General features: G+C 37.9%; 2 protein-coding genes across 2 annotated transcripts; one reads left to right on the top strand and one right to left on the bottom strand.

The window, feature by feature from the left end:
- The first annotated feature begins 7258 nt into the window (after nt 1-7258).
- LOC121465767 (olfactory receptor 4F3/4F16/4F29-like) lies at nt 7259-8197 on the top strand. Its single transcript, XM_041679152.1, has one exon. The coding sequence runs from the start codon at nt 7259-7261 to the stop codon at nt 8195-8197; it is 939 nt and encodes a 312-aa protein (XP_041535086.1).
- A 9118-nt stretch (nt 8198-17315) lies between these two features.
- On the bottom strand, nt 17316-18257 carry LOC121465509 (olfactory receptor 4F3/4F16/4F29-like). The gene has a single exon (XM_041678726.1). The coding sequence runs from the start codon at nt 18255-18257 to the stop codon at nt 17316-17318; it is 942 nt and encodes a 313-aa protein (XP_041534660.1).
- Between the last annotated feature and the right edge of the window lie 231 nt (nt 18258-18488).

Raw genomic sequence — 18488 nt, 5'->3', positions numbered from 1 at the left:
CCACTGAGACAGAGGAGCTGATCTAAGGGGAGCTCACCAAGGCCAGCTGGACTGTGACCGAAAAAGCATGGGATAAAACTGGACTCTCTGAACATGGCGAACAATGAGGGCTGATGAGACACCAAGGACAATGGCAGGGGGTTTTGATCCTACTTAATGTGTTGGCTTTGTGGGAGCCTAGCCAGTTTGGATGTTCACCTTCCTAGATATGGACGGAGAGGACCTAGGACTTAACACAGGGCAGGGAACCCGGACTGCTCTGTGGACTGGAGAGGGAGGGGGAGAGGAGTGGGTGGAGGGGGAGAAGGGTGGGAGGAGGGGGAGAAGGGTGGGAGGAGGGGAAGGGAAATGGGAGGCTGGGAGGAGGTGGAAACTTGTTTTTTGTTTATGTTTTTTTTTCTTCTTTTCGCAATAAAAAAAAAAGAAAAAAAATATAGACAAAAATGTGTAAAGAAAAAGTATGATGCTATCTGTATTGAAGATAAATATCAAGAAAGACACATAGTTTAGCAAGAGTTTAGAAGTCTTTTTATTAGAGTTGTGAAGAGGAACAATAGTTAACAAATTGTTACCCAAATCCAGTAGACCATACTGCCTAGAAGTCCCAGTTGTTTCTCTGGTTTCCTTACTTTTTATAACTCAGTAGCTGTCTGAATGCTCTCAGCATGAGTGGAGGAGTTCTCTCTCTCTCTCTCTCTCTCTCTCTCTCTCTCTCTTTCTCTCTGTCTCTCTCTCTCTCTCTCACACACACAGATATTCATGGGGATGAGAAATATAACAGTGTCTCATGATATTTGTGAGAACTGGTTAACGGGAGCTTCAATTTTGAAGAAAGGTAAGATGTAAGGCTCGAGAGGTGGGCAGGAAAGAGAAAAATGAAAGGTGTAATGGAGATTTAGATAGAGGGTGAAAGGAAAAAAGGAATATAAAAACTATACTCTAAGTGCAATAATTAGTTCTTCATGACATGTATAATAGGGAAATGGAAACAGAAGGACAGAATTTTGAAGGGGATTGCAATCTTCTTAAAAGATCACATTTCAGGGAACTAGGAGCTGGCTCAGTGGGTAAAGGCTTTATCACTTGAGTACCTGAGCTCAATTCAGCATGGTAGAAGGAGAGTGCTAACTGACTCCAGCAGATTGTCCTTGGACTTCCACATGCATGCTCATACAGTTACACACACACGTGCACACACTAAAAATTCATTCATTTATTTATATATTTATTAAAGATTTCTGTCTCCTCCCCGCCACCGCCTCCCACTTCCCTCCCCCCTCCCTCAATCAACTCCCACTCTCTCATCAGCCCAAATAGCAGTCAGGGTTCCCTGCCCTATGGGGAGTTCAAAAACCTCCCACCTCCTTCCAGTTCTAGTAAGGTGAACAACCAAACAGCCTGGGCTCCCACAAAGCCAGTATGTGCAGTAGGGTCAAAACCCAGTGCCATTGTTCTTGACTACTCAGTAGTCCTCATTGTCCGCTATGTTCAGCGAGTCCGGTTTTATCCCAGGCTTTTTCAGACCCAGGACAGCTGGCCTTGGTGAGTTCCCGATAGAACATCCCCATTCTCTCAGTGTGTGGGTGCACCCCTCGCGGTCCTGAGTTCCTTGCTCGTGCTCTCTCTCCTTCTGCTCCTGATTTGGACCTTGGGGTTTCAGTCCAGTGCTCCAATGTGGGTCTCTGTCTCTATCTCCTTTCATCGCCTGATGAAGGTTAATATCCAGGAGGATGACTATATGTTTTTCTTTGGGTTCACCTTCTTATTTAGCTTCTCTAGGATCACGAATTATAGGCTCAATGTCCTTTATTTATGACTAGAAACCAATTATGAGTGAGTACATCCCATGTTCCTCTTTTTGGGTCTGTCTTACCTCACTCAGGATAGTGTTTTCTATTTCCGTCCATGTGTCTGTTATTTTATGTGTACTTCCTGCTTTTTCTACTAGTAATTACAGGGCATCAGGTCTTACATTGATGTCCTTTTTTCACCTGGAGCTGAATTATGTTCAGGGAGAGAAATAAGTCTTTAGTTTGATTTTCTACATGGTGAGATTGAAATTTTCCAACAACATTTGTTGAAGATGCTGTCTTTTTTCCAATGCATATTTTTGGTGTCTTTGTGAAATGTCAGGTTCTGCGGCTATGCAGAGTTATGTTTGGGTTTTCTATTCTATGTCACTGATCTATGTGTCTCTTTTGTGCTAGTACCATGGTTATTTTTATTACTGGGGCCCTATTTGTGATTTGAAATCAGTATGGTGACATCCTCTGTAGTATTTTTGTTCAGGATTTCTTTGGCTATCCTTGGTCTTTTTAATCTCCATATGAATTTTGAAATTGGTTTTTCATGTCTGTGAAGATGATTTCAGTATTTACTGAGGATATTTCATAAATCCTCTAGATTTATGTTGGTAGGATATCAATTTTCTCATTGATTCTTCTGATCAATGAGCACATGAGCTCTTTCTATCTTCTTATATAGTCCTCAGTTTCTTTCTTCGACGTTCTAAAGTTTTTATTGTAAAAGGTCTTCATTTTCTTGATTAGATTTTTTTCTCCAGGTTTCTTCTTTTCTTTTTTTTCCCTTTTTGCTACCATATCATTTCTTAGATTTCTGTTTTGTATGTTTGTCATTGGCTTCTGATTTTTGCATGTTTATTTTGTATACTGAATCTTTGTTGAAACTGTAAGCTTTAAGAGATTTTTAGTGGTCTTTAAAGTGTCTTACGTAGTGAATCATGTTATTGGCAACAAGGGCTACCTTGATACATTGACTCCTTTTGCCTTTTGTCCTCCCTCCCTCCCTCCCTCCCTCCCTTCCTTCCTTCTTTCCTTCCTATCTTCCTTTTTTGACCTTACTTCCTCACTCTTTTCCTTCCTCCTTCCTTTCTTTTGTATTAGTGAACTAGTTAAGACTTTAGGAACTACATTGTATATGAGTGAAGACAATGGTTACTCTTGGCTTTTTTCTGCTCTTAGCCCCCTGTTGTATTGATTGGTAGTTAATTATTTCATTCATTTTTATGTTTCATATCTTCTGTGGACGTCTACACATCTAAATTTATATACAAATTCACAATTACATAATACATAAAAGTGAAAGCTTCATACTTTTTTTCTTAAGATATACTAAAATTATTAAATGTGTATAGTCAGGATTTGAACTAATTTTCTACTTTTAGAGATTAATTATAATGGCTGGTCATCAATATTTACAACAAAATAGTACAATGATATAAACATTTCCATTTTGTTTTCTTTTTTTCTCTTTAGTGTTGTTTTATGAGGCATGAAATCCTTCAGTTGCACTGGACAAATCAAACAGTCCCCTGGGTGAGAGTCTAAACTATGAACACATTCAAAGCTATCTAGTGTTTTTAGATTCTTTGGCTCAATGATCTCTTGAGGTTAGAAAAATTGGCTTCATATATTTTATGTTAGGTTATTATTTGGTACTTTAGGCTAGAGAAATCAGGGAAGCCTGTCTGTGAAGATGCTGTACATTTTATACAGGTAAAATTCACAAAGATATTTAAACAATGAAAAGTGTGTCTTTATTTGTTGATACAATTTTAGTTTTGAAATTGCTATGAGCATGGATCATATTTGTGTTTGTTTAAAGCAAAGTAGATAGCAAACTGGAAAAGAAATTGAATAGCATGGGAAAATAACTATGAAAAACTCTCTGATGTGTAGAAAAGTGTTCATTGTATTTGACTTTGAGCTAAAATAACATTGTACATGAAGAAATGTAAAAGACACTAGACAACATCATAAAGCTTTGTAGTACTTTTAATTTACTCAAGGTGCAATTTTCTAATACTTACTCATCTCTCCATGTGTTGTTGAGAATTTGAAAACAGAATAAAACTTCCAGATCATGAATTAGATTTATTTTTCACATTTTCTCCTCTTTTAAATGTTTATTTTTTGTGCTTATGTTTATTTATTTTTTTGCTTCCATGAATGTACGTGCACTTCTTGTAAGCAGTACTCGAGGAAGCCAGAAGGATGAGTTGGGTTCTCTGGAACTGGAATTACAGACAGATATGAGCTGTCATGTGGGTACTGATAAGCTAAACCCATTTCTTCTGCAAGATCAGTGAGTACTCTCAACCACTGAGCCATCCCTTCAGCTCCATCTCCCATGGTTCATAACAAGTTTTTATATTAATTTTATTTCTAAACTGTAAGTAAGACAGTTAAAGAGTTTTACAAGTGAAAATTTTAATTTTTCTTGGGTGAAAGTGAGAATGAGAGTCATAGTAATTAAAATGCAAAAAGCACTGAGTTGATTGAATTTCAAAATTAGAAAGCTAAGGGTGTCCTTTGTTTCATTTAAATAACTCAGTAGTTATTTGAAAATGATAGACAGTTACTTATATTTTCATTGGAAGAAAGGGAGGAGAGATTGTACCTTTCTAGGGGGGATTGTGATGGGGAGCCCACAGAGACAGTTGACCTGAGCTTCAGGGAGCTCATGGACGTTGGACCAACAGTAGGGAGACTGCATGAGACCTACGAAGGCCCTCTGCATGTGTGTGACAATTGTGTAGCTTGGTCTCTTAGTAAGGCTTCTAAGAGTGATAGCAGGACCTCTCCCTGGCACTTAGTTGGCTGTTGGTAATATGTCCTCATGCTGTACTAGCAGGTCTTGCCTCATCATAAGAGGAGATTGATCCTGCCTCAGCTCGTCATGTCTTGCTTTGTGCAAGCCCATAGGAGGCATGTCCCTTTACTGAATGGAGATGAAGGAGGAGTAGATGAGGACGGGATGTAGATGGGAAAAGGGAGGGGATGGGAGGAGAGCAGGGAGGGGGAACTGGTTGGTACATAAAATAAATGAGAAAAGAAATAATACTTAAATTAAAAAACCTCTATGGGCATAATAGGTCATTTTTCTCTTTCTGGTTTATATAGGTGCAAATAACAAATAAATATTGTATATCTGTGATATATATATACAGAATTTGTTTACATATAAGATTAATTTTAATATTTATATATAAATTAAAAAAAGTATATGTATATTGAATTATATATATCTTAAAATAATGAACATATTTACCTGATTACTTACCTGTTGTGAGAACATTGATGATTGATTCTCAGCAATTCTCAAGAGTGCCACACACAATTATCATTGTCTATAATCGCCATGCTACATTGGATCTCCAGGAAGTAACTATTATGTCAATGGAGCTTTGTATTTTTACCATCACCATCATCATCATCATCGTGCTTCACACCCACTTCTGATGCCATTTTTGCCTGGTTCACCATCATATTCTTTGCTTCTATGAGTACGACTTCCTTCAGATTTTATATGCACATAAGATATTTTAGGATTTATCTTTTTTTTTTTTTTTTTTTTTTTTTTTTGGTTTTTCGAGACAGGGTCTCTCTGTGGCTTTGGAGCCTGTCCTGGAACTAGCTCTGTAGACCAGGCTGGTCTCGAACTCACAGAGATCCGCCTGCCTCTGCCTCCCGAGTGCTGGGATTAAAGGCATGCACCACCACTGCCCGGCAGGATTTATCTTCTTGTGTCTATAGTTGCACTCAACAAAATGGCATCCAGGTTCATAAATGTTATTATGAGACACAAAATTCCCTGATTTTTAAAAACTGTAGAATAGTTCAAATACCTATACTATGTATATATGTGTATGGGTTTATGTATGCATGCGTATGTCTGTATTTATGTTTATTGTCCACTCATCTGTAAAGGAGCACTTTGGATGTTTCTATATTGGTTATTATAAATAATGTTTCAATGATCATGGGCCAAACAGTATCATTTCCTCTGGGTGATTCATTCTAAAATTCATAATTTTTAATAACTCCCTCTCTCAACTGTCTGTATGTCTCCCTCTCTCTCCCAGTCCATTTCTCCTATTTTCTATTGTATTTTCTCTGTTTCCATCTCCATCTAACCATTTTTCCGTTTGTTCCTCTCCTCTTTCTCCTTCCTTCCTTCCTTCCTTCCTTCCTTCCTTCCTTCTTTCCTTCTTCCCTTTCTTTAATGGGAATGAAATCTCAGGCCCCACAACTGGAAGGCATGTGCTTTATACCATTTAAATATGAAGGCCCTATTTTACAATTTTTATAGAAAAGGATATATGCTTTATTTTCTTTCTTCGGAACTGAAGACTGCACCCAGAGCCTTGTACTTGCTAGGCAAGCACTCTACCACTGAGCTAAATCCCCAAGTCCACTGTACACTTTCTTAAATGAATACATACGCTAATTTATGTATGTATTCATACATAACTCAGTACAAGGTTCCTTTATTTTCATTTTTTTTATTGAGAAAAGGAAAAAAAAAGTTTCTGCCTTCTCCCATCCTCCCATTTCCCTCCCCCTCCTCCCACCCTTCTCCCCCTCCTCCCATTCTTCTCCCCCTCCCCCTACTCCTCTCCCCCTCCCTCTCCAGTCCAAAGAGCAGTCAGGGTTCCCTGCCCTGTAGTAAGTCCAAGGTCCTCCCTACTCCGTCCATATCTAGGAAGGTGATCATCCAAACTGGCTAGGCTCCCACAAAGCCAGCACATTAAGTAGGATAAAAACCCCGTGCCATTGTCCTTGGTGTTTCATCAGCCCTCATTGTTTGCCATGTTCAGAGAGTCCAGTTTTATCCCATGCTTTTTCGGTCACAGTCTAGCTGGCCTTGGTGAGCTCCCAATAGATCAGCTCCACTCTAGAGTGGCTCCCAGGAGCCCAAGGTGATGTCCCCAGTTAGTTCCTTGGGCAGCTGAGGATAGGGAACCTGAAATGACCCTATCCTATAGCAATACTGACAACTATCTTGCATATCACCATAGAACCTTCATCTGGTGATGGATGGAGATAGAGACAGAGACCCACACTGGAGCACTGGACTGAGCTCCCAAGGTCCCAATGAGGAACAGAAGGAGGGAGAACATGAGCAAAGAAGTCGGGACCACGAGGGGTGCACCCCCTCCCCAACAAGGTTCCTTTTTTAACACCTAACCAAGACTTGTTATTTTAGAACCTTTGATGAAAGTTCTTTTAACAAGTGTGGAAGACTATTTAAGAGTGTTTGTAATTTTCTGTCACCTGATAAGTAGCCATGTAAGCATTTACTCATATATACATTCATCTTTGGATTGGATTTAGATGCTAAATGAAAAATAGGTTTTCATAAACTCGAGTTCTACCCTTTTAAAGTATTAATACAATTATCATAATTTTCAGTTTCTTCTACTGCTGTCCTTCAGGTAGTGCTGCAAAGAACATCAATGGAAGGAAAAAATCACTCTATGGTGTCAGAATTTCTGTTCGTGGGACTCACCAACTCCTGGAAGTTGCAAGTACTTCTGTTTGTGTTTGCTTCAGTGTTTTATATGGCAAGCATGATGGGAAACTCCCTCATCATTTTCACAGTGGTTTCTGATCCTCACTTACATTCTCCCATGTACTTTCTGTTGGCCAATCTCTCCTTCATTGATTTAGGTGCATCATGTGTCACTTGTCCCAAGATGATTTATGACCTGTTCAGAAAGCACAAAGTCATCTCCTTTAGAGGTTGCATCACTCAAATCTTCTTCATCCATGTGATTGGTGGTGTAGAGGTGGTGCTGCTTATAGGCATGGCTTATGATAGATATGTAGCCATATGTAAGCCTCTCCATTATTTGACCATTATGAATGCCAAAATGTGCATTTTCATCTTAGTGTCTGCCTGGGTGGTTGGCCTTATGCATTCCCTGGTTCAATTTGTTTATATTTTGAATTTGCCTTTCTGTGGACCAAATATTTTGGACAGTTTTTACTGTGACTTTCCTCGGTTCGTCAGACTTGCTTGCATAGATACCAACGAATTAGAATTAATGGTATCAGCCAACAGTGGATTCATCTCTGTAGGCTCCTTCTTCATACTGGCCATGTCTTATATTGTCATAATAGTCACTGTTCAGAAACATTCCTCAAGTGGTTTCTCTAAGGCTCTGACTACACTTTCTGCTCACATCTCTGTTGTGGTTTTGTTTTTTGGTCCCTTGATATTTATTTATTCATGGCCTTCTCCCTCCACACACCTGGATAAGTATCTGGCCATATTTGATGCAGTTGGTACTCCTTTTCTGAACCCTGTGATCTACACTCTGAGGAATCAAGAAATGAAGACATCAATGAAGAGAATATGCAGACAGTTACTGAAATACGGGAAGATTTCCTAAATTATGGCAGTGCGAACTTTTCTCATTGAAAACAGTTCATTGTTGACCAAATTCAGTGAAAAATTACTTTCTACGGTCATATTTGTTTACCTATACTGATATTTGGGTGATTTTTCTTCTGTTAGGAGAGATTTGCAATGTGTTCTATCAACAGAGACGCAATTATACATTTATGAAACAAAGAATATAATAATACAGAGCCTATTCCCAAAGAAGAATTTTTATGTGAAATAAACTTTTAGTGTGCTGAACATAGAAGGTGCTTTAAGACTGACAAAGGAAATGTCAACCTTTCTCTCTCTCTCTCTCTCTCTCTCTCTCTCTCTCTCTCTCTCTTTCTCTGAACATCAATTTTCTCACATGCAGGACTTTCTGGCATCACTCCATGTGGAATTTACAAATTGACATTGATCTGAGTTAATTTTTCATCTGCTACGCCTTGTACACGGTCTAACCACTTGTTCGTCTTTTTAGAATCTGCAAGCATACATGATTGTCAGTAATATAAGCTCTCCAATTAACATTATCATATTTAATTTTTAAGTTTTCTTTGGTTTTTTTTGTTTTGTTTTGTTTTGTTTTGTTTTTCGAGATAGGGTTTCTCTGTGGCTTTGGTGCCTGTCCTGGAACTAGCTCTATAGACCAGGCTGGTCTCGAACTCACAGAGATCCGCCTACCTCTGCCTCCCGAGTGCTGGGATTAAAGGCGTGCGCCACCATCGCCCGGCTTAAGTTTTCTTTGTATTTCCTTTGTAGTTCCCATGTTTGTTTTTCAGTATATGTCTAAATTAGAGTTTAGAAAAAGTTTGTGTGATATTTTAGAGATGCAAATGGAACTATAACTTTTTTATCAGCTGGTACAATGTAGGCACGTAGGCCTCTCATAGACACTCTACAGTCTGCTAGGTCATCATAAATCTTTTTAACACAAGTTGTCTTGTGGCTCTGCTTCCCTTTCTATATCCTATTTTAATTACTCCACATTTTAAGGTAGTTGCAAGTGTATCATTATGATTATAGTAACTGGGCTAGCCATAAACTACTGCCTTAAAATTGGAGACATTTAGACACACAGTATTAATTATCCTTAGTCTCCACCTCATGTTTATTTTTCCTTTTGGGATTGTAGCACCTCTAACTTTGCATCCATATTGAGACTGCAACCTTCCTGGGCAGCTTTGTGGGTTGACCATTCAATAAATCCTGTAAGTAATCCTTTATTGTATATCATTCATTTCTTTTCTACTTCACTGTTTAAATTGTGATTGAGATAGAACCTACATATCTGCTAGGTTAATCATTTGTAGGCTCATAGAACGATTTATCCAACCTGCCTTGTACTTAAACAGGTATTGTTTTACCGAGGACATATTTCATATCAAATGAAACATAACACAGAATTCACTAGTCTACATATGTGCTTCATGACAAGCCACTGAGTTTTCAAATTTCGTGACATAATTTACTAAATGGCAGTTACAATGGTAATTGCAACACCACACCCCAGGTTGATGTGTCCCCAACAAAACATAAATAAAGCTCATGGTAAAATGAAGAAATAGCTGTCTCACTCTCCTATTTACGCTTCCTTTTATCTCACCCTGTTCTGGAACTATAGATTTGAATTATGACCCTAGAAATCCCTAGAGCTCTGTAACTGTAGGAATGTCCTTGCTGTTTCCAAATTTCTTTACAATTTCTTGTGTTTTTATAAATCTTTCCAAACTATTACAGAATTCTTTCACTTGATTGTCTTACCTTATTCATAAGAACAGGGTATGTCTTCTTGTCTGGACCTTGGGTAATTTCTAAGAACATCTGCAGAACAATGAAAATAAATAAGTCAAAAGACAAATGCCAATAATATAAATGCAGAGCCAAAGAAAGACATAGAAGATTGTATTCTACATGATGCTATCTGAAGAAATATAGGCAGAGACCCTAACTAAGGGCCACAATAAAAAGTTGCTGACCTTTATTTCTGATGTAGTTTCATGTTGAGAATAGAATCCCATGGAAAACAAAGCCTTCTAAACACAGTGGGACCAGCACACATATGAATTCATGTGTCAGCATGTGCAGGGCCTGCACAGGTCTGTGCAAGATCGAGGTCCCAGCATTGAGAGAGGAAATGGTCACAAGCCCTCATTACTCACCCAGGAGCTATAAACACTCACAAAGGAAAAAATTAGTCTTCTCTAATTGACTCTCACTGGATATAGAAACCACTCCTAAGGCCAGATCTCATGTCCAACAGTAGGTGGCCAATGCAAAATCAATCTTTGGCATTTGGAGGTACTTTGTCTCATAATACTTTACCAGGCCTTTATGCACGCCTGTGTTTTTAGAAATATCTTACAGCTTCTTTGCATATAGAATATGGTTTCTGCTTTTTTGTTTTTATGGGATTTCTGTGTCAGTGAATGTGTGTGTCTCTGTGTCTATATGTATTTCTTGTGCTGTTTTTGGCTCTTTTTCTTCTGCTTGTTTTTATATTTCATTTTTACTGTATTATTATTATCATTATCATATGTCTGTTTCTATTCTAATGAGGGATAGAAAAGTGGATTTGTGTAGGTGGAGTAAGATACAGAGAGCAATGGCTTTAGAGGAGCCTTTAGAATTCCGAAGCTCTTGTCCTGATTTGTTGCTATGTAATCAATCTCTTGTGATCCATTTGCAACCTTAATGGCAGTGTTATGAATTAACATACTATTTTTAAACTAAAATTCATGTTTGAACAATTGTATCATGATTTATTGTTCTCTTATTTTTATTACCCTAGTTTAGAATATTTTAATTATTTCTTTATACATGAGTTTAGGGTTAAGTTTCAGCAGCAGTTCTACAGTTTTGTTTTGCCAAACAGGTATGCTTAAATCTTGACAGAAACTTGTAGATGTAGAGTCATATAAGGCAGTGTTTCTTCCCTGTATAATTTTCTATTCTGTAGAGCCATAGAATTAGAAACAGAGTTCCAATGCCACTCGTTTAGTGTGGTAGAGAAATGTATACAAGAAGTCAAAAGACCACAGACTAGAACACACTAGAGTATACCTGTGTAACATGTTACTTAAGGCACTTCCAAAAAATATAGACAAAACATTTTTCAAGAAAATAAGAAGATTCAATTGTGTGAGAGTTTTTATTTCCAGAGACAAAAGATATGAATTAGCTTCAACAATCCTGAAAATAAAATGACAAAGTCAAATAGATCTCAGAATTTATCAACCACAGAAAACTAAGAAGGAAAACAGAATAAGAGAATAGGAAGGCATATGGCATTGAAGACATGAGGTTATTGTTCAGTTTCCTCCTCCTAACATTTTCATGTTGTCAAAATTCTACCCTACTTTCAATATGCATCCCAGTTTCTTTTATAAACAGCTCTCTCAGCACCAGGAACAAAAGTCACAGCTGCTGTGGAATATTTCTTTACATTGTGTGAATATATGTTGTTGTGACTGGTTTAATAAACAAGCTAGCTGGCCAATAGCTGAACAGGATACAACTAGGCAGGGAAGGCAATCTAAGAATGATGGGAAGAAGGAGGGAGAGTCAGGAGAGATGCCAGCCAGCTGTCTAGGATGCAAGACATAGTAGAGGACAGATAAAGCCATAAGCCATATGACAATACATAAATTAATATAAATGGATTAAAGTTGACTAGTAACAGGACTGAGCTATTGACTGAGCATTTATGATTAATATAATTAGCCTCTGAAGGGGTGTTTGGGAACAGATGGTCAGGGGCAGGAAAATTCCATCTACATATGGCACCCAAACATTTGGCAAATATTTCTACATAAAATCCGAGAAAACTTAAAAAAAAAAGGATTCTAAACACACAAAAGAATAGAGTCAAGCATGGCTTCTTGTTGGCTGCATTTTATTGGGTAGGCTCTGTTTGTTGGTGGTTAGCAGAGTTGGCTCCTTTAACACACAGCTGTCTTACTCAGCATTATTGAATAAAAACAGAAGTCTCTTTTAAGAGGTCCTTCTAGCAAACACTTACCTAGGGTTTATGAGCAGCCTGTGGCATGGGACTTGGTGGTGGCATCGACTTATAAACTTCCCAGAGTTGAGGTGGTACACATGGGTCATGTTGGTACCTCTGCCTTGAAGCTAAACTATCACAGACCAATGAGGCGGGTGGAGCCAGCTGCTCAAATTGCAGTTTAGCAATTTAAAGACTCATGTGGTCAGAAAAAGATAGAAATATGCAGTGAAGACAGATTCAGACAAAGCAAAACAAAATGAAAAACCCTTTTAAATGGGTTACACTGTGTTTAAAAGTATACATAGACTTGAGAGACAAAAGAAAAAGTGTAAAGTCCCTAAAAAAGAGATAAAATAAAATCTGTACATAATAAGCCATGTAAAGATGAGAAATAAGCAGAGTCTTGATTATGGATATTATTGTTCTGTCTTTAAAATTTTCAGTCGCTAAAAGACCTTGGGTTATGAAAGCTGCTAGATTAAAACAACCTATATATTTTAAAAATAGCTTGACTTCAAAATTTAAGAGATATCTTACTTTGGGAAAGAGGTTCTGCTTTTATTTCCACAGGATATGAGAGGCTCTGGGTTCATTCTGAGTAAGGAAAAATCAGGTTTGATTGAGAAAGACCCCCTGAAAAATCTCTATGGTAACACATAACCCAGATAGATGATCCAACTTTTCAGAACACCTGTTAAGAGTTTCCTCAGAGTCCAATACCCAAAACAGATTCAAGACTACTGGCTGTGATAATTTATCCTCACAAAATACTCCAGTCAGGACTTGACTATAATCCTAAATTTTCTCAAAGTTTCTCCAAAGATTACCCATACCCATAGTCAGATGGAAAGTAGGAAGCAGGTGGCAAAACAGGAAGTAGTAGTCTAAAAAACTATGCCCACATTTCCAAAACATTGTTTATAAATGTTTGTTTTCATTTAAGGGGGATTTGGGTAAAATTTGTTATTGGTCATAGTAAAAATAGGCTAAAGAAAAAAATAAAATTCACAGATCTCTTTCTAAAAGAAGGATAAGGTATAGAAATTATAGGACATAAGGTATATTATCCGATCTACTTTAATCTCAAAAACAACTATTAATTTTACATATTTTACTTTGGTATGGATTTTGGTTCATTGATACAAATTTAAAGTTAATTTTGTTATATGGTATGCATATTTTTACTATTGTTTAAGGTATCATGCTTATGTAGCTCATTTAAATATGTAATGTATAATTAAGAAATATATATAGTCAGACTTATAGTCATGTTAGGTATGTTTTTAAGGTCATAAACTTATATTTAGATAGATGGTCTTAAAACTTCAAAAACCTGCAGTTTATTGCATTTAATGTGTTTAATAACCTAAGGCTTTTCTTTTTAAATTAATTATTATTAATTTTTTATTTTGCATACCAATCCCAGGTTCTGCTCCCTCCACTTTCCCTTCACCCTATCACCCCCATCCACTTTTCAGAGAGGGAAAGGCTTCCCATGGGGAGTCAACAAAGTCTAGCACATCACTTTGAGTCAGGATCAAGGACCTCCCCACCCTGTGCTGGCTGAATAAGGTATCTCTGTAAAGAGAACTTGTTTTTTGGAGCCCATTCTCTTTGGAGAGAAATCTTGCAATTAACTTCCATCGCTAAAGAGTGTCTTGAACTGTGGTCTTGCTTTCTTATTAAAGAACATTTGAGTTCATCATGACACTAAAACGTATATTTAGAAACTTTTCTTTATACAACCATCTTACTTGGAGCTTTGTTGAGTGCACCCAACTCACTGAACAGCTGTGAAAACAATTGACTGTTTAAAGTGCTCACCTCTCCAAAACTGACAGAACTTGTGATACTTTTTTTTATTTCTTATAACTCTCATTGTAGGGTCTTTGCTGCTAATATTTGCTGATGAGATGAATCATACAGTGAGTTTGGTTGACTTTTGGTAACTCATTCAATAACAAACACAGATCAAGTCAACATTATAGCATAGCTGGAACACCGTCTGTGCAAACTCCATAAATCTTTCCCCAGGAGATCTAGTATATTAGGTCCACAGAAGGGCAAGGGTACAATAAAAGCTAATTGGAACATTGTGTGGATAAGTCCAAGGATCCAGGCTACTGACCAAATTAAAATGCACTTTTGTGAACTCATGATAACATATTGAGTACTATTTAGTCTTTCATTTTAGCACAAACAATGTAAATAATAGTAAAAATGTACCTTATATGATTTCCAAGCTAGTTATGTGTTCATATAACTCTTTTGAAGTAGAAACTATACCTCTGAGTCAGTCTGATGAGGGTGGTGGTCTGGAGGAAATCAGAACCCGTGCTGCAGATCCAGAGACAGCTCTTGTGTTCTTTTTCAATATACAATTCATATCTGAGCTTATAGATCTACTGACACAGCCAATGAATCTCTGCAGCAGTCCATGATCGATGGGCTTCCTATGACAGTAATAACCCAGTCCAAACAAAACCAACATCAGCTATGTGCATGGCACCATACTTTTTTACACACACTATCTTGTCTGATACTTGTAACTACTGTAGGAGATCATCTTTTCAGGTTAAAGACAGTCTATACTGAAGCTGAGATTCAGTGGGGTGTTTGAGCAAGATGCCAGTAACAGATACTGCTTGACACTCTCTGCATTGTCTTTCTGCTTTTTTTTCTCTTTGTTTCTTACAAGGAATGGTGTAGATCATTTGGAGGACTCAAGTGTAGCAGGTCAGTTCCATATCAGTTGTTTAACCCAATCTTGAGAAATAGTATATTTAGGTGACACTTGAATTGATTCACCTGGCAGCACAAGTTGTGTGGAACTCTCCCTAAAGTTTTTATTAATTATAAAGATCATATTTAAATAATATATTATATAAAAGTTATTCTTCTTCATTTTTATATTTCTACTTACTAGTAGTTTGTCTTGTTTTTCTAATTTCTTTTTTTCCTTTAATATGGTTATAAACAATGTTTCCAATAATATTGTTATTTTGTATTTCACTGTAAAAAATCAGAATTTTTCTTTTTAGGTTCAAAATATTCCAAATAACCTGTCAACGACACAGATTTCTTTGCCAAAAACAATAACTAGAAAAAGAGGGGTGAAATAGTTTTTACATACATAAGTGAAATAGAAATTTACAACTTCTAGTCTCAAAAATATGTATTGACTAACATTATTAAAATTTTCTCTTACTCGCTAATTGACTCTATAGCTTACTTTTCAATTATAACTATAAATAAGTAAAATTGTTATCATCTGAATTTGTTCACCTAAATGCCAATTTCACTATTTCTAACAGTTTTACATGGAGTTAGAATTGAAAAGTAAGCTATGAGCATTTAGGCGAACAAATTCAGATGATAACAGCCTTGAACTCTTAAATGTATCTAGCTAAGATCTTATTTTCTTTTATTAATTATTTTTTCATTTATTCTACATGCTGACCATAGTTTCCCCTACCTCCTCTCTTCCTGTTCTCCCCAACCCCTACTTCCCATTTATCCCCTCCCCATCCACTCCTGCTCTATCTCCATTCAGGTACAGGCCTCCCATAGGGAGTAAAAAAGCATGATACATCAAGTTGAGGCAGGACCAAGGTCCTCCCTCTGCACCAAGGCTGGACAAGGCAACTTAACATGGGGAATAGGTTCTCAAAACCCAGCTCAAACACCAGGTATCACTCCCGATTCCATTGCTATGTGCCCCACAAATGGACCAAGCTACCCAACTGTCACACACATGCAGAGGGCCTAGCTCAGTGTTGGCTCTGAGTCCAGAGCTCAGGTCAGCTGTCTCTGGGGGCTCCCACTTCACGACCTTGAACACCTCCTCACCCCCCTGCTTGTACAATCTCTCCTCCCTTTCTTCAACAAGATTCTCAGAGTTCGATCCAGTGCTTGGCTGTGAATCTCTGTATCTGCTTCCATTAGTTACTGGCTGAAGGCTCTCTGATGACAATTAGGGTAGTCACCAATCTGATTACAGGAGCTGACCAGTTCAGAAACCCTTTCCACTATTGCTAGGAGTCTTAGCTGGGGTCATCTAAGTGGATTCCTGGGAGTTTTCCCGGCATCAGGTTTCTCCCTAACCCCCAAATGCCACCCCACACAAGACATATCTTTTATTACTCTCTCCTTCTGTCCCACTCCAACCCACCCAATCTGCTTACTCATGCCCGCCCCCTCCCCACTCCCATCCATTTGCTCAGGAGATCTCTTCTATTTCCCCTTCCCAAGGAAATCCACGTGTCTCTCTTTGGGTCCTCCTTGTTTCCTAGCCTTTCTGGGGCTATGAATTGTATAGCCTGGTTATCCTTTATTTACACCTAATATCCACTTATGAGTGAGCACATACCATGTTTGTCTTTCTGGGTCTAGATTATCTCACTCAGGGTGACTTTTTCTAGTTCCAATGTATTTCTAGCTAGAGATCTTTATTTTGTGTATTCCTGCTGCTGTACAGACATTGAACAATCCACAAGACCCAAATCTAGGCAGCTGGTAGATTAGAAGCGTTCTGTTTTTGAGAACCAGAATCAAAAGGATGTTTGTAATATTTGAGATGATAACAAAGTATGCTGACTGTGTGAGGTTCCAGAAGTCACCGTTAATTTCATGAGACACAGCATCTGACATAAACAACATTTACACTGAATTTATTGCTTTTCAGTATCTTTAGTATCTAACAATTATTTAGCAAAATAGATCAGATCTGCAGAGAATACAGTAGATATTTAAAACACTAAATTGAAGAGACTTTTGAAATTGTTTATCAGAACAAAAATTTTAAATTATTTTATTAAAATATAATTAAACAATCTCTCTCTTCCCTTTTCTTTCTCACACCACCCTCATGTCTGACAATCCTTCCCCACCAAATTCAAGACTTCATCCTTTACCAGTGTTACATACACATATCAATTATATACATACATACACATGTAATACATGTATTTGATTATATAATATTAAACACATTATTACAACTCGCTGCGACCATTTAATGCTGTTTACATGTATTTGTTTCAGGGAAGACCACTTAATACAGGATAAAAGAGGATTTATCCTCAATAATGTTTTATTTTAATATGAAGCTTTTGAACTGTCAATGAAAGAATTTTTTGAAACTTAAAGACGTAACAAAGAGTCTTCTCATTGCAACTTTCATCTCCTTATTTCTAAGTGTATAGATGACAGGATTCATGAAAGGAGTGATGATGACATCAAAAATTGCTAAAAATTTATCTATGGGCAAAGTAGGGAAAGGCCACACATAGATAACAATGCAAGGACCAAAGAAGAAAAGCACCACAGTGATGTGAGCTGAGAGAGTGGAGAGGGCCTTGGAGGAGGCGCCTGAGGAATGTTTGTGAACTGTGACCAGGATGAAGATGTAAGACACAACCAGGATGAAGAAGGTGGCCATGGAGATGAAACCACTGTTGGCAGTAACCATGAACTCCAGTCTGTATGTGTCTGTACATGCAAGTTTGATGAACCGAGGAAAATCACAATAAAAGCTATCCATTTTATTAGCTCCACAGAAGGGTAAATTGACAACAAAAGCCAACTGGGCCACAGAATGGATAAGGCCAATGGTCCAAGCCAGAGTCAAGAGAAAAATGCACATCCTTAGACTCATGATGGTGAGGTAGTGGAGGGGCTTACAGATGGCGATGTACCGGTCATAGGCCATGACTATGAGCAGCACCATCTCTGTTCCTCCCACAGTGTGAATGAAGAACATCTGAGTGATGCACCCACTCATGGAAATGACCTTGTGCTTTCTGAAGAGGTCATAAATCATTTTTGGGGTAGCAATGCTGGACACACCTGTATCTATAAAGGAGAGGTTGGCCAGCAGGAAGTACATTGGGGAGTGCAGGTGATGGTCTGAGACGATTGTGAGCACAATGAGGAGGTTACCTAGCATGATTGCTACATAAAATACTGTGAAGAACAGGAAAAGGAGAATCTGAATTCCCCATGAATTGGTGAGACCCAGCAACAGAAATTCTGATACCATGGAGTGATTTCCTCCATCCATCAAGTTGTGCAGGTCTGACCATGAGGTGATTACTACCTGAAGGGTACAGAGGGAGAAAATATTGTATCTAAGCAAAAGGGGTGTCCTGGTTCTGGAGCAATGACTCAAGTATAAAACATCAAAGATATCCCTGTTGTTTTACAGGGAGATTTTACAGATCGATCACAGAGACTAGGTACAGAACATTTCCTATGCTTACATATTTAGGGGCACTGGATCCTTTAATCCTAT

Source organism: Microtus oregoni, unplaced genomic scaffold (assembly GCF_018167655.1).
Source record: "Microtus oregoni isolate MIOR12 unplaced genomic scaffold, Mior012 000031F_ref0000149, whole genome shotgun sequence".
Classification (NCBI taxonomy): Eukaryota; Metazoa; Chordata; class Mammalia; order Rodentia; family Cricetidae; genus Microtus; species Microtus oregoni.
Note: the sequence above shows the minus strand (reverse complement) of the source record. Positions and strands in the feature narration are given on the sequence as shown.